General features: G+C 38.6%; 1 protein-coding gene across 3 annotated transcripts in view; it reads left to right on the forward strand.

The window, feature by feature from the left end:
• Nucleotides 1-6,351, forward strand: part of LOC126458377 (polypeptide N-acetylgalactosaminyltransferase 5-like) — a 212,876-nt gene extending 206,525 nt beyond the window's left edge. For all 3 annotated transcript variants that reach the window (XM_050095352.1, XM_050095353.1, XM_050095354.1), the window contains exons 9-11: nucleotides 795-893; nucleotides 1,060-1,194; nucleotides 3,597-6,351. In XM_050095352.1, the coding sequence (XP_049951309.1) occupies nucleotides 795-893; nucleotides 1,060-1,194; nucleotides 3,597-3,746 (384 nt within the window). In that variant the 3' untranslated portion in view covers nucleotides 3,747-6,351. The remainder of the gene's footprint in view (nucleotides 1-794; nucleotides 894-1,059; nucleotides 1,195-3,596) is intronic.
• Nucleotides 6,352-17,219: the final 10,868 nt, after the last annotated feature.

Below are 17,219 nucleotides of genomic sequence, written 5' to 3' on the forward strand. Positions count from 1 at the left end.
TACCTCAGCAACAGCCTCTAAAATTAATGAAATACTTAACTAGTAATCTTTCTCACAGAACTCTAAATGCAACTTTAAATATCACAGTGGGTAGTAATCCCTGTTAAATTATAATGCTGGTGTGAAACATGGAACCATACAATTCGTACAGGCTGTATTCATCACTATCAGCATATATTCCATCGTTCTCGGCAGCTTCCATTATTGGTTACACTGCAGCTGGTACCAAATAGTTATCAGAGGACTTTTATAGATAGTAAATTTAAGACATTTGTCATCTTTATAGATCTATGCCATAAATAATAATTAATGAAAACGAACAGTTAAATTAAGACCTTTACTTGAATAAAGCTACATTATAGTGACTGCATCAACATTCTTTTTGTTGTTTACAGTTTGCAAAAAAGAAATTCTGTTCAAGTTGGAGTAAAAGTCTTTGCCACAATAAATGCACATTATAGTCTATTTTTATGATATCTGTGTTTGGAAACTAGATTCATCTGTGAGGAGAGAAAATTTGCAACAACATGAAAACATTCCGGAGAACACACTATAATCTGAAAAATACTGATTTGACAAAAATCTGGCTTAAACTGTACGTGGGAAAGAAACAAAATTTGCTGGAGAATATAAAATCAGTTTTTCTAACCTCGTGGAATATAGGTTATTTAGCCATAATTCAAATTATTTGCAATAGTTCAACTTTCTTGTATTTACTCACCCTTTTCTGAATAAGTTAATGTACAAAGCTATCACTGTTATGGGTTTAAAAGTCAACTTTTTTCCCACTTAAGGTGAGAAATGCAGAAACGCAGAACTGCCTCGATACGTTGGGACGGAAAGGAGGAGAGAAAGTTGGAATGAGTTACTGCCATGGTCTTGGAGGCAATCAGGTGAAGTATATTTCAACATTATTGAGAACATCAACTTTGTGAAGTGCCATCTCTGATGTTATTGTAAAAATGTAATAAGCATATTCTGTGTTACAGCATACTACAAACATTTGTTTAAAAAGTGTATGCTTTTTAAAAGAACTGCATTAAATTTTTCTTCCTGCAGGTATTCGCGTACACGAAACGTCAGCAAATTATGTCTGATGACAACTGCCTAGATGCATCGAGTCGCAAGGGACCTGTGATGCTTGTCCGTTGCCATGGTATGGGTGGTAACCAGGCATGGGTTTATCATACACAGGTGAGGATGGAGGTACATCCATGGCTTATGTTTCCCAGGTGTCATTGTGAACTGTTTATATCTCGCAGTGTAATGTCTGCATATAACTGTTAAGAACTCCCGCTGACAACTCACACTTCAGTTAGGTGTAAATATATCAAGGTGCTGTTTTTGCTTAGGCAGATCACATAATGTGACAATTTTTCTGTCATGTACAAGCAGTTATTAATATTCATAAGAGCCAAATTATGAAAGCAACTTTTTTGTGGTTCTGTAAAATTTGATCTGTGACATTGGAATGAACCTTTGGAGAGGACATCAGTAACATGACATGTTTAACTGATCAAATACAAAAAAGATAACACCAATGCTAACCCCTGTCCTATTGTCAGGAAAGAAGATCTTACAAACATCTGCCTACCATATCACATGCCAACAAATACATAATTCAGGCAAGGTTTGTGTGCTTATTATTATGATGATCATATCAAATGCTCAAAATGTTGACTTAGAACTTTGATAAGAATTATGCAGTGATTCTGAACGGACCATACTGTACGTTGAATGTCACCTAGGCTTGTTGCAGTATGGGCCCGTGTTATATAGCAAGTCATGTCTTCAGCAGTCATTGGCGTAGAGATTGTATTTTAATTTTCCTCGCTGATAAAAATCTTGAGGAGTTAAGTTTGGTGAGTGTACGGACCATTTAGTGTGTCCTGAACGAATGATCCAACAGTATCAAAATGCTATTTTTAGATGATCTGTGATTATCTGTGTGAATAGGATGGGAGATGCATTATTTTGATACCATAAGTCATCTTACATCATGTGAATTGCCTGATGTGTAGGGAATGTCTTCCAATAACTGCAGTAGCATATCTCTTAGGAAGTGTAGGTACTTTATCAACAAAATGGGGACCAATGAAATGATTCATTACAGATGTTGCCAGACTAAGGTGTTTTTATCCACTTCTTTTAAGCCAGTGTGAAATTTTTACAAAATATTTTATGAAAGCACACACATTACATTGTCAGATTTTATAAAACAGCTTTTATAAAAGATGTTTATCAAGGTTATAGGTGCAGGGAAGTGGTTGATGCTTAAGTGCTTCATTGCCTAACACAGACTTTTTTCAAACTTCTAACTGCTGAATACTAACTCACATTTTTTATCTTAGTATGCTTATGTTTACTGTCTCAATGGTTAGCAAATAGACACTCATGTGTCATGTTCGATTCGAACTAAACCTCCTCCCTCTCCATCAATCTTCAATCCATCTTCCTTTTCATCTGCTTTTGACACCATTCCTCACAAGTTACTTCTAATCAAATCGCTTGCCTATGGAGTACCACCTCAGTTGTGCAGCTAGATTTATTGTTACCTGTCAGAAAGGTCACCGTTCATAGTAGTTGATGGAAAGTCTTTGAGAGCAACAGAAGAGATATTTGGTGTTTCCCAAGGAAGCGTTACAGGCCCTCTGTTGTTTCTGAATATTTATAAATGAATTAGGAGACAATCTGAGCAGCCCTCTTAGACCGTCTGCAGATAATCTGTCATGTATCATCTAGTAAAATCATAAGAAGATCAGAACGAATTGCAAAATAATTAGGTAATAAATGTATATGGTGCAAAAAGTAGCAATTGATTCTAAATAATGAAAAGTGTGAAGTCATCCACATGATCATTAAAAGTAATCCATTAAATTTTGGCCACATAATAAATCTCTCAAATCTAAAGGCTGTCAATTCAACTAAATGCACGCAGACTTTACAATTAAGAATGACCCAACTTTGAATGATCATGTAGAATATATCGTTGGAAAGGCGAGCTGAAGACTGCATTTTATTGGCAGAATGCTTGGAAGAATATTACTGAAGAGACTGCTTACAGTACCCTTGTCTGTTCTCTTCCGGAATGTTGCTGTGCAGCAGTAGACCTGTACCAGATACAATTGGTGGAGGTCATCAAAAAAAGTTCAAAGGAGGTCATCATTTTGTATTATTGTGACATAGGTGTGTGTGTGTGTGTGTGTCAGATATGAACATGAGTTGGGGTGGCAATCGTTAAAACAGAAGGGTTTTTGTTTGTTGACACCTGCCTACATAGGGAGAAATGATCATTGTAATAAAATAAGGGAACGGAGCTAGCATGGAAAGATTTAAGTGTGTGTTCTTCTTTCGCATTATTTGAGAGTGGAATGTGTTGAGAAATAGTGTGAAAGTGGTTCAGTGAACCCTCTGCCAGACGCAGTAGTATGAATTGCAGAGTAGACATGCCCTGCACCCTACCTTTAATCTGGCTTCAGTATTAATACAGATAATTTTTGGACAAAGCTTTCAGTAATGTGTAGTGGTTCTGTCTTTCATTGTTCATACAGCTTATGGTTAAAGTGAAACTAATATGTAGATATTACTATTTCCAGGATCGGACAATCAAGCATGTGAACACGGGGCACTGCTTGTCAAAACCGGATCCACGGGACCAGAGCCAACCTTTGCTGCTGCCATGTGACGGTTCCCTTGGACAGCAGTGGATAATGAAGGGAAAGTTTCGCTGGCAGGCCTCACGGTAGCGACAGTAGAAGGGATGAATCTGACACCACGCACAGGCTGCCACCTGATGCCTTCCAGTGTGTGCTACAAGCTTACACTAAAACTGAAAAAAGAAATCCTACCTACAGTCGGTACTCATGGCAGATCTGCAACAGAAAGAACAACTGTGAAATATTGACAAACGTACACCCTGCTGTTTCAGTATTTCTGTTGACTGCCTGTGCAGCTGTTATATGTGCCTGAAGTATTCTGACGTGTGATGGTAAATACTTATGTTTTTACACTCCGTGTGTGCCTCATCCTTCTCAGTTTAACTGGATTGGAGACTGCATTTTCTGATACTCAAAATTACAGAAGTGGTTTTGGAGGGGAAAAGACTTCTTATGGCTGGAGTCTACAGAAGCTGTATTTGGCAAATGGATATAATGGTGATTTTCTGCATCATCAACAATGTGCAAAGGAAACTGATGACTGTGTAGCAGCACAAAGCCAGAAGCTCGTAGCAGTGGAAGGCCACTCCCTGCTCCATATCTATTGAACATTTTAATTGAAAATTTTGTACTTAATAGCATTGGGCATTGGTAATTCTACTGTCAACACAATCTCATTATTAAGTGGAAAATCTAAAGTGACAAATACAATTTATAATGTGATAAAAGGTGTGAATATTAAGATTGAATTTCATGTTGTGTTATTTAATCTTCATGAATGAAATGTGTGTGCCAAGTGCACTTTTCCATGAACATAACAAATAAATTTATGTGGGACTTGTTATTTTTATGCAAATATTAATTATTGATCTGATTGTTAAAAATAACTAAAACAATCTTTCTATTTCTGAGATGTAATCACTGGAACAGTAATATTCTGGTCATACCTAAAAAGCGTAAAAGTGCTTCCTCATGCACATTCACTTTACATTTTTTGGAAGTGATAAGCTGTGTTGGGGAGGAAAAACGTGTCTCAGTCACAAATTGTGTGGCAGATCTGTATGTATGTTGTAAAATGATCTATGCTGGACTTCCACACATTTTGGGCGCATTATTACAGCATAAAAGTTGTTCTAAAACTATCCCCAAATCTCGTCTGCATGTGCTGGAGAAGGAAATGTTTAAAACCTTATACATAATTGTTTTAAAAATTTTATTAATGTTCCTCCATCAGAGAACTACAGCAGCAAGTTAGTTTGGTATGGTTGAATCTTGTATTGGTTGAGAAAAAATAATAATAAAAATTGACGGGAAGCAATATTTTAAATTTTAGTCAGAATACAGACTGACTTTGAAACATATCAGTAAAAGTAGCAGTCGTTATTGGTTACAACTGTGAAATCTGTATCTGTCAGCAATAAAAGTTTTTGAAAATTGTCATAAACACTCTAATCAAATGAGCTGAGTTGATAGCATTGAAAATGAGGTTCACTGACCATATTAAAGTAGATAACAAGTCCTCTTATCAGCTGTGACTCAGTTAATACATATAAAGCAAAATTTTGAAACCACATAAGTGTTAAAGGACATATAGAAAATAACAGGCAGTGCCTAGAAACAGAATGCTAAATTTTATAAAATGTTTGAGAAACTGTGGCAGAGTCAAAAGTAATGGAATTCAGTTATTGGGTACCTGTTATCTATGTATTTGTTAACCTTTCTTGATGCAATATTGTGGGACATTGGCTCTTTTTTTTAATTATGTAGTTCACATTCTGGTACTCTTTCTCTGTATGCTATTGTTCCTTAAAACAAAGCTCAGAATGTAATATTGTTTACTGTATTGCATGGTTGTCGAACTGTATTAATTCAGATTCAACTGCTGAAGTAGGTGCCCTTCATCTATTGAAAATAATTTGTTACTTATAACTCCTGTACAGCATAAGTGAAGGATATATCTGTAAATGTAAAAAGGTATTTACATCAACATTGGTCATAAGTGTTTGAATATTGTAATGGAAATGCCATGGCTTTGTTTTCATGGGCAGTGATACTTAACTGAAGAAGTCCTCATACCTCTTGCATTTAAATATGGATTGAAATCCAAGTATTAATACCAGAAAATATATACAGAATTATTAGACTATGGCATGCAAATATACAACATGAAAACATTTAATGCTCAGAAAATAGAATGTTGAAAACTGTTCCTTCATTTGTGATTATCAACGAAGATGGTCACTAAAGTGTCTGTGGAGACTGGATCTTGCCACAAATGTTTCACTGCAGCCAGAACTGGGCACTCCACTGAACAGTTCCATTAAGAACAATGAAACTGTTATTCATAGTTCTTGTTTTCTGCAGTCACAGATAAGTTATTTTGCAAAGAACTTAGCTGAAATTATAGTGTAGTATTCTTTTTTACTATTTTTATGGTTATTTACAAAGACAGATACACAAATGATATATTTTTTAAAGCTTACATGTTACAGACTGTAATGGTTGTTTTGTGAATTTGGTATGGATGTCAGTATTATGTAATGCTTATTTAATTGGCCTGTTTATTTTTTCTTCTTTTTATTTGTCCCAACATTCCACAAATACTGTTAAAGCTCCACAAGAGCAGGTATTATCACATTTGTTGTGTTACATGCACTTTATTAAATTAATAAAATGTTGATATTTTTTGAATAAATTATTGTATAGCTTTCTTTATTTCAGGTGGTATACGCAAAAGGTGCAAGGAATATTTTGCAGTAATGGCTGTAAGAGGATAAAGGAAAACATTATTTTGTATATATTTAGACCTGTCCATACAAATATTGTATGAAAGTGCCCGAGTTTGTCCTACAATTTTTGAACTAACTCTTGAATAGAAAGTGCTGTGAGGAAATAGCTGTATTTCCTGATAAAAATCATTCACATCAGTCTGCAACACTCAGTAAATTCAGACACTTCAGAGCAGTAACTTCAAACTTTAAATTTCCATACAAGTCAATGATCTATACTAATTAACTCGTAACTAGTATCATATGATTTTGTAACAAGGTGTCTGTCAGGCTCCAGAAGTTAAAGTAACTACCAAATTATACTATATTGTTATAACTTTTTTTGTTTATTGGAACTGACTAGTTACAACATATATTGTCAAACATATGACAGGAAAAAAATGTAAAATGTTAATCATAAGGAGAGTATTACAGAAAAAAATGCAAGTAGTGTCCCAAAAACGTGAACTTCCCCACAATTCTCAAAAATCTAGAACTACACTTTTAATAATTAATTCTATCACATGCCAGTCTTTCATAAAAAACTGAGAATGAGAAACAGAAACCAATTTTCTGGAAAATTTCAAGGATAGGTTCATATTTTAATGTTAACTTTACAGTGTGTTAGAGACCACAATTTTCCTTGTGACATAATACACTATTTCTTTTCTCAAAAAGTGGAAAATTCAGGATGGAATGTAATAATATTATGAGAAGGAAAGATGCTGAGATGCTGAGGCGCAGATAGGCACAACAAAAAGACCCACTATTATAGCTTTCGGGCATTAAGGTCTTTGTCAACAATAGACACACATATGCACATGCACACACATACCCACACCCATGCAAATGCAACTCTCACACATGACTGCAGTCTCAGGCAACTGAAGTGTGGTTTCAGTTGCCTGAGACTGCAGTCGTGTGTGTGTGTGTGTGTGTGTGTGTGTGTGTGTGTGTGTGTGTGTGTGTTGTTGACAAAGGCCTTAATGGCCAAAAGCTATAATAGTGAGTCTTTTGGTTGTGCCTATCTGCAACTCAGCATCTCCACTATATGGTGAGTAGCAACTTTCCTTCTCATAATACAATTTCTTTTCTTATATATTCAAATTATGTATGTCACACTTGCAGCTAACATTTTTAAAATATAAAATGTGTCACACATAGTGAATGTTTATAAAACACACATGTAGCAATATTATGAAAAGGATAGTTGCTACTCACAATATAATGAAGATGCTGAGTCGCAGATAGGTACAACAAAAAGATTGCCAGGAAGTGAGCTTTCGGCCAATGTGGTCTTCATCAGAAATAGACAAAACACACACACACACACACACACACACACACACACACACACACACACACACACACACACACACACAAACCACAGTCGCTGGTGGCTGAGGCCTAAGTGCGAGCAGCAGCATGTATGATGAGAGAGGCAACTGGGTGATGTGGATAAGGAGGCGGCTGGGGCAGGGAGGGGGATGGACACCAGGGTAGGGTAGGGTAGGGTAGGGTAGGGTAGGGTAGTGCTGCTTGTGAGACTGGACAGGGAGGAGGTGGAGAGAGGGTAGGGCAGCTAAGTGCAGACGGGAGGTTAGATGGAGGGCAGAGGGGGAGGAGGGCACAGCAGAACAGGAGAGAAGTAAAAAGCCAGTGGAGGTGCATTGGTGGAAAAGAGGGTTGTGTAATGATGGAGTGGGAACAGGGAAGTGGTTAGATGTGTAAGGACAATTCCAGCACTACACAGCTCTCTATTCCAACAATGATCCATCAGTGTTTTTCCTTCTCTTCTGTACCACTACCACCACCCCTCCCTCCATCTAACCACCCAAATGCACCTTCAACAAAGCTCTTTTTGGCAAAAAGCTCTCTTTGTGACAGTATTTTCATTGTGCCTATCTACGACTCAGCATCTCCACTATATGGAGAGAAGCAACTATCCTTTTGACATTGTTACATTCCATCCTAGATTTCCCATTGCTTAAAACACACATGTATTATGTTTGTTGTTTATCAGCAACACACTTTCCACAATTTTTTTTGTGCAATACGAGCTGTTCGGTTTGCCGCAGTTCTGATGTGGGTGCTTTGTTCTTTTCTTTGAGTTTAGAGTTCCAAAAGTAGTATGTTTTACGATTCTCAGAAAATGCAAGCCTCTGAGATCTGACGTTCTTTATGATCTTTAGAATACTCCTCATGCGAAATGTTAATTAGATACTCTTCATCTCAGTAATCCTTCAATGTGTTTGTTGATATGCCAGTGACTACAAGAGTTCTTATAAAATAGTGTCTGGTCATTTTCTTAACTTGAGAGTAGGCTTGATGAATTAAAGCATTAACACTGTACCCTACATCAATAATGGTAAAAAATATTGCTGTTACCAACTTTTTGAGTTTTCTGCTTGATGCATAGTTCGAACTCTTCTTGACTAGCCCATCAACATTAGCCATAGTTAAATTATAAAAAGAATTTAACTCTGGCTTATTGGTGTCTGGATTACCTGTCGTGCAGTAGTGCATGTAAGATGCCAATATCACTGCTGTTGTCTTCTTCAGTATGTAAAGAAAGTAAAGTAAAGTAATGTTCTTTGCACAGCATAATCAGAAGACTTCTTTGCACATCTCTTAATTGTTTGAAACTGTGGTGGGATCTCTCTCTTGTTTTTCTTCATAGTTCTTGCAAATGTGAGCTCTATTTTCAAAAGCTTATTGACACGTAAAAGTTCAGTAGAACTGTGTGCTACGACATTTCAGCATGTCTTTTCAGTTGGTCTGGTAAGCTTCAGAACGAACTCTGTAGGAGATACTAAATTTCTGTTACCTGTGGAGAGTTTTTATCCATCACGGCCTTTCCTGAATAAAGTTAACCTTTATGTAAGAACTTTGTCCTGGTGCCTGTCATACATAATCTTTAATATGTACATTGCTGTTTGTCGTGATACATTATAGCTTTCGGTTGAAGCGTTCTTCAGCAAACAAAACACACACACATTCACACAAGCAAGCACACCTCATGCACATGGCTGCTACCACTGGCAGCTCCAACTGGAATGTGACTGTCATGTGAACAGTCATCTAGAGTGAGACAGGGAAGGGGGACGGACAGTGGGATATGGGTTGGGGGGTGGGGGGGATGGGGAGAAGAGTGTTGTTTGGCAGGTTTTGCAGGGACCAGACTGCCTGGTGCAGCATCAAGAAGTGGGGTGTGGAGAGGGGGGTGGAGGGGAGAACAGGGAGTGGAAAAGGAGAGGATCATCGAATGGGAAAGGATGGGTGGCTACACTGGCAGAGTGTGGCCCACAAAGAGGGTGAGGAAATGTGAAAAATGAGGTGGTGATAGGACAAGCGGGCAGAAACTGTTGGGTGGAGGGTATGGGGACAGTAGGTTACCATAGGCCAGGCTAATTTTGGGAGTGGAGAATGTGTTTTAAGGATAACCCCCATCTGTGAAGTTCAGAAAAGGAGGAGGTGGAGGGAAGGATCCACATGGCCCAGGTTGTGAAGCAGCCATTGAAATCAAGCACATTATGTTCAGCTGCATGTTGTGCCATAGGGTGGTCTACTTTGCTTTTGGCTACAGTTTGGCAGTGGCTGTTTTTGCTGATGGACAGATGGTTGGTTGTCATACCAATATAAAAAGCTGTGCAGTGGTTGCAGCAACGCTGGTATACAACATGGCAACTTTTACAGGTGGCCCCCTTGGGTGGGACAACATAGTCCTGTGACATTACCGGAATAGGTAGTGGTGGGTGGGTGGATTGGGTAGGTCTTGCACCTGGAGCTCACAGGAACATGATGCCTCTGGCAAGGGGTTGGGATTGGCAGTGGCATAGGGATGGACTAGGATTTTGTGGAGGTTGGGTGGGCAACACGCAACACTTTGGGTGGGGTGGGAAGTATCTTGGGTAGGAAGTCCGTCATTTCAGCCATGATGATAGGTAATCTAAGCCCTGACAAAGGAAGTGGTTCAGTTTGTAACCTCCCCCTCACTTATCGACCTTAATGACAGTGAAAAATTAAACCACGTGTACCTAATGGAAATTTGGGAAAAGCAATCATCACCGAAGTTAATCTGTCGGTAAAGAGAGAGGAAAGGGTTACATCTAAATGAAGGAAAAATCCAAATGAAACTGGTGGAAATTAATTTTGAAAAGGGGTAAAGTTAATAAAGAAAGTAAATGTGCGGCCGTTACATTAACAATTAACTAGCGGTAATTAGATATTTGAGATTTGGGGGAAATTACGGTCGCCAGTCCTAAGGACAATTACTATAGTAACTGAAAAAGAAAGGTTATTACATATATAATTAGCACTAGAAGTGTGGCAACTGAAGGTTGACACGTGTAGTGTGAAAACTGAAAGTTTGTCAGAAGTATTAAATTTCGCTACACTCTGACTTAATTTAGCAAAAGAATTAATAAAACCGGAAAATCGAAAGTTAATTTAGTGACTGAAGTTAATAGCGAGCTTTCTTTCTGAAGCACATCGAAATCCAGTAAAATACGGTTAGTCTTGGACTACCTCAACAATCATTTCAAAAGCAACTTGACTCTACGCAATTTAGAAACAAGAGATTTAACTTTGAACTTGAATTAAATGATTCTGAACAATTAACAATAGTAAAATTTAGTACGTACGAAGCTGAGCTGCAGTCACAGGTAAGCTAAAATATGCTAACAAAACTCGCACTCTTAATTTGTGCTCGTGTAACCTAAATATTGTAGCCAGCTATGATTACTTTAACTGAACTTTGAAATTAAAGCAGTGAAATCTAATTATATTATTTTAATGCTGGCGTTTGAATTTCAACGACACTCGGGTTCATTTCGGAAAAGGAAGGGACCCTGCTTGGCAATGCAATTGGGACAATGAGCAACAAAGATTCATGCTAAGTTGCTGTAATTTTGCGAGGCAAATGGAACAATTTGAAAAGCTGAGGTCTGCCATACAGTTCTGAAACTTTACGTGCTTTTAGTCTTCCTTGTTGGTTGATTGAAGGTTTGAAGCCGTCGATCGAGGAGGTGGCGACAGTCACTTATTGTCGGCCGTCGCTGTTGCAGAAGCTGGATGTTGGCGCGCCTTCTTCTCGACACGGTCACCAGACGAAACGGGCTCTTGATGTGCGCCAGCTAATGCTTCCCTTCCGCGACACCATGTCAGAAACTATCATCGCAAGTTGAGCGCAATTACATGCTGCCAAACCCCGAAAGCGCGGCAACTCGCGGGAGCGTCACACAACACACCTGCTCCACTGCACTACTCCAGCCAGACTCCCTCTATGCTCTGCCCGCGCTCCACGCGGCAGAGTTCACTACCAAAGATCCTACACACTTTGATTCTTCACATGACCCATCGATGTAATCGTTCGATAGCAGTTTTCCCTAGGCAAGACCCAGCGTAAAAATACAAATAATATTTACGAAACAAACCAATTATACATCGACATAAGTGCATAAATATATATATGTTGTTGTGGTCTTCAGTCCTGAGACTGGTTTGATGCAGCTCTCCATGCTACTCTATCCTGTGCAAGCTTTTTCATCTCCCAGTACCTACTGCAACCTACATCCTTCTGAATCTGCTTAGTGTATTCATCTCTTGGTCTCCCTCTACGATTTTTACCGTCCACGCTGCCCTCCAATACTAAATTGGTGATCCCTTGATGCCTCAGAACATGTCCTACCAACCGATCCCTTCTTCTGGTCAAGTTGTGCCACAAACTTCTCTTCTCCCCAATCCTATTCAATACTTCCTCATTAGTTATGTGATCTACCCATCTAATCTTCAGCATTCTTCTGTAGCACCACATTTCGAAAGCTTCTATTCTCTTCTTGTCCAAACTATTTATCGCCCATGTTTCAGTTCCATACATGGCTACACTCCATACGAATATTTTCAGAAATGACTTCCTGACACTTAAATCAATACTGGATGTTAACAAATTTCTCTTCTTCAGAAACGCTTTCCTTGCCATTGCCAGCCTACATTTTATATCCTCTCTACTTCGACCATCATCAGTTATTTTGCTCCCCAAATAGCAAAACTCCTTTACTACTTTAAGTGCCTCATTTCCTAATCTAATTCCCTCAGCATCACCCGACTTAATTAGACTACATTCCATTATCCTCGTTTTGCTTTTGTTGATGTTCATCTTATATCCTCCTTTCAAGACACTGTCCATTCCATTCAACTGCTCTTCCAAGTCCTTTGCTGTCTCTGACAGAATTACAATGTCATCGGCGAACCTCAACGTTTTTATTTCTTCTCCATGAATTTCAATACCTACTCCAAATTTTTCTTTTGTTTCCTTTACTGCTTGCTCAATATACAGATTGAACAACATCGGGGAGAGGCTACAACCCTGTCTTACTCCCTTCCCAACCACTGCTTCCCTTTCATGTCCCTCGACTCTTATAACTGCCATCTGGTTTCTGTACAAATTGTAAATAGCCTTTCGCTCCCTGTATTTTACTCCTGCCACCTTTAGAATTAGAAAGAGAGTATTCCAGTCAACATTGTCAAAAGCTTTCTCTAAGTCTACAAATGCTAGAAACGTAGGTTTGCCTTTCCTTAATCTTTCTTCTAAGATAAGTCACAAGGTCAGTATTGCCTCACGTGTTCCAGTGTTTCTACGGAATCCAAACTGATCTTCCCCGAGGTTGGCTTCTACTAGTTTTTCCATTCGTCTGTAAAGAATTCGTGTTAGTATTTTGCAGCTGTGACTTATTAAGCTGATAGTTCAGTAATTTTCACATCTGTCAACACCTGCTTTCTTTGGGATTGGAATTATTATATTCTTCTTGAAGTCTGAGGGTATTTCGCCTGTTTCATACATCTTGCTCACCAGATGGTAGAGTTTTGTCAGGACTGGCTCTCCCATGGCCGTCAGTAGTTCCAATGGAATATTGTCTACTCCGGGGGCCTTGTTTCGACTCAGGTCTTTCAGTGCTCTGTCAAACTCTTCACGCAGTATCATATCTCCCATTTCATCTTCATCTACATCCTCTTCCATTTCCATAATATTGTCCTCTTGTACATCGCCCTTGTATAGACCCTCTATATACTCCTTCCACCTTTCTGCTTTCCCTTCTTTGCTTAGAACTGGGTTTCCATCTGAGCTCTTGATATTCATACCAATCGTTCTCTTCTCTCCAAAGGTCTCTTTAATTTTCCTGTAGGCGGTATCTATCTTACCCCTAGTGAGATAGGCCTCTACATCCTTACATTTGTCCTCTAGCCATCCCTGCTTAGCCATTTTGCACTTCCTGTCGATCTCATTTTTGAGACGTTTGTATTCCTTTTTGCCTGTTTCACTTACTGCATTTTTATATTTTCTCCTTTCATCAATTAAATTCAGTATTTCTTCTGTTACCCAAGGATTTCTACTAGCCCTCGTCTTTTTACCTACTTGATCCTCTGCTGCCTTCACTACTTCATCCCTCAAAGCTACCCATTCTTCTTCTACTGTATTTCTTTCCCCCATTCCTGTCAATTGCTCCCTTATGCTCTCCCTGAATCTCTGTACAACCTCTGGTTCTTTTAGTTTATCCAGGTCCCATCTCCTTAAATTCCCACCTTTTTGCAGTTTCTTCAGTTTTAATCTACAGGTCATAACCAATAGATTGTGGTCAGAGTCCACATCTGCCCCTGGAAATATCTTACAATTTAAAACCTGGTTCCTAAATCTCTGTCTTACCATTATATAATCTATCTGATACCTTCTAGTATCTCCAGGGTTCTTCCATGTATACAACCTTCTTTCATGATTCTTAAACCAAGTGTTAGTTATGATTATGTTGTGCTCTGTGCAAAATTCTAACAGGCAGCTTCCTCTTTCATTTCTGTCCCCCAATCCATATTCACCTACTATGTTTCCTTCTCTCCCTTTTCCTACACTCGAATTCCAGTCACCCATGACTATTAAATTTTCGTCTCCCTTCACAATCTGAATAATTTCTTTTATTTCATCATACATTTCTTCAATTTCTTCGTCATCTGCAGAGCTAGTTGGCATATAAACTTGTACTACTGTAGTAGGTGTGGGCTTCGTGTCTATCTTGGCCACAATAATGCGTTCACTATGCTGTTTGTAGTAGCTTACCCGCATTCCTATTTTCGTATTCATTATTAAACCTACTCCTGCATTACCCCTATTTGATTTTGTGTTTATAACCCTGAATATATATATACAAACAGTAAAACAATTACAATATATAAAGAGACAGAAATGTCATATCTTGAGGTAACAAAACAAGGAAAAAAAATAATAGTACAATAGATGAAAATAGGAGGATATGCATTTCCGGCGTTACAAGTTGTTCCAGTTCGGGGTGGCATTCTTTTTATGGCTGGCTCTCGGAGTTGGTGGGAGGATTGGGGGCATGTGGGGAAATGGCATGGGAGATCTCGTTTGTGGACTTGGTCCAAACCCCCCTCTTTCTGTCTTATAATCAGGATCAATATCATTTCAAGATTAGGTTCAGATTTTCTCAGAACTGATTGAAAAATCAGTTGGTTCAGGTTGTTGTGAATGGTGATACAGATGTGGTAGTGCACATTAATTATGATGCACTGTCAGTAATAAGTATGGTGTATTGTACATAATTATCACTATAAACACAAATTGTTGGTAAATTCATTGGACCTTTAATAATCTGGTATATATCTGTAAGACTTCAAATCAAATTTACTACATATTTACTTATGGTTAAATTGGACAAACTGCACCCCACCTTCACTGCAAGAAGCCAGCATTGCATCTGAAGGGTACTTGGAGGGAAAAGTCGAAATGACCTCAGAATGGGAGGAGATGGCTACCATGAAGATCAACAGCCGTCTCACAAATGTGATGCCAGTTAAGGCTTAAATTAAATCTTTCCCAGCTTACTGAACTTCCAGCAAATTACTCCCTAGCCATTGTCAATGAGCAGCTACTGACTATTGTGTGGTTGATGGTATCATCCTGCCATTGTTGTGCTCCCATATCACCATGCCTTATCCTTTGTCATTGTTTTCCCTCTGCACACATTGTGCCTACTTGACCTTCTGATGGATTGGTCGCCACAATTTACTCATCTACAGGCCACTGCATTTTTTGAGGATGCTGCTACGTTAATTTCATTAGCTTATTTTATGGACTTGTTCCAGAAGGAACTAGTCTGTTTAGCAACATAAGTATTAGTGGATGTTATTCAAAGCCATTTTCTAAATTCTTTTGCAATGGCTGATGTATCAGGATAGTGAGGGCAAACATAAATTACTTTCCTTCTAGATTTGCTCTTCACTGCACTGTCACTCCATTGTAATAATGTCCACTCTCGCACAGTGTTTTCTGAGTCCTACATAACTTTCAAAGCCTTCGGGAGTTGTCAGATAATAATTTGATGTGAACATTAGACTTACCTTATCCATAATTCATGGTTGTTTGTCTTGTGATCCTTCCTAAATAATACGAGAAACCTGCAGCTTCTAGTTGTGTTCCTTCTGTAAATAAGGGAAGAATTAAAGATAACAACTTGCAGTATAATTGAGTCATTGGATTTGTTGACTGTCATGTAAAAAAGACTGAGAATGTTGCTAGCTTTCAGATAAATCCCTCTTCAGAGGTGAGAGAGAGAGCTATTGCTATATTATAGTCACAACAATTTATCTGTGCAGGTGTATGTGTACTGTGTTAGCTCTGAAAAAATATTAATTTAAAAGCTAACTATATTCTCAGTTTTATGCATGTGTTGGTCAGCCATATGGTGAGGTATTACCTTTACTCGTTTCATTATTTACCTGGCACCAAACATTTTCCTTCAGCGATTTAAATAAATGATTCAGTTGGTAGAGCAGGTTCTTAGTGTCTAGTACAATTCTTAACTCCACTGTATTGTGGTCTTAAAGGACTGTATGCATCAATGGTAAAAGATGGTAGTGTTTAAAGGGGTGCAGTTAAAGATCCATATTTTTCAGTTTTCAGTATGTGCCAAGACTGTGGCACCACAGTGTGTATGATGGGGAAGGATACAAGTAAGGACAGCATGCTTTTTTTTCCATTTCCTATGTGGACTTGAGGCATCTTCCATATGTCTGTCAGTAGTTACCACTTTATAATTATCCAAGAAAGCTGAGCTGAAAACTTAGAGAAGACTTAGGAATTGGTTGTGGGATGTTCAAAGAGATGGAAGTGGGGGGTGGGGGGTGTCATATCACTGAGACCACAAGATGAGAGAGAGGGGTGCTCTCTTAACGTAGGGTTGGAGTGACTTTCCAACTCCATATTTTTCTTCCCTTCCACCTACCCCAAACTAATTCCTCTTGCACACCTAAAAAAAGAAAGCTATTGTTCAGAAAGATAGGAACATTGTTTTTCTACTTGAAGTGTTTGTGCTGGCTCCTTGAAGTGAAGCAGCAGTAGTACTATTCATGCAGCCCAAGTTGGGGCTTCTGACACTTGGTGTGGTGGCTGATGGGAACAACTGTAAATGATTCTGCAATTTACAGTCGCTTCCATCAGGTTCTGTGCAGAGTGTCAACTTGGACTGCACAAATACTGGAGGAAGAATTGGCATTGTGGTCTGAGCTGCCAGTGTATGTGATCATAGGTGTGCTGGCTTGTGTATGAATGGTGTGTGTGCCTCTTTCTTTTTCTGACAAAGGCTTTGGCTCAAAGCTGATGTGTGTGTTTTAATTGTGCCTATCTGCAACTTAACATGTATGTCTTTTCCTTGCATTTTAGAAGACAAATTTTTCATTTCATATACTTACATCTTGTAGTTTGAACTATCTGTCACAGCTAGAACTT

This window comes from Schistocerca serialis, chromosome 2 (genome assembly GCF_023864345.2).
Source record: "Schistocerca serialis cubense isolate TAMUIC-IGC-003099 chromosome 2, iqSchSeri2.2, whole genome shotgun sequence".
NCBI classification, from domain to species: Eukaryota; Metazoa; Arthropoda; class Insecta; order Orthoptera; family Acrididae; genus Schistocerca; species Schistocerca serialis.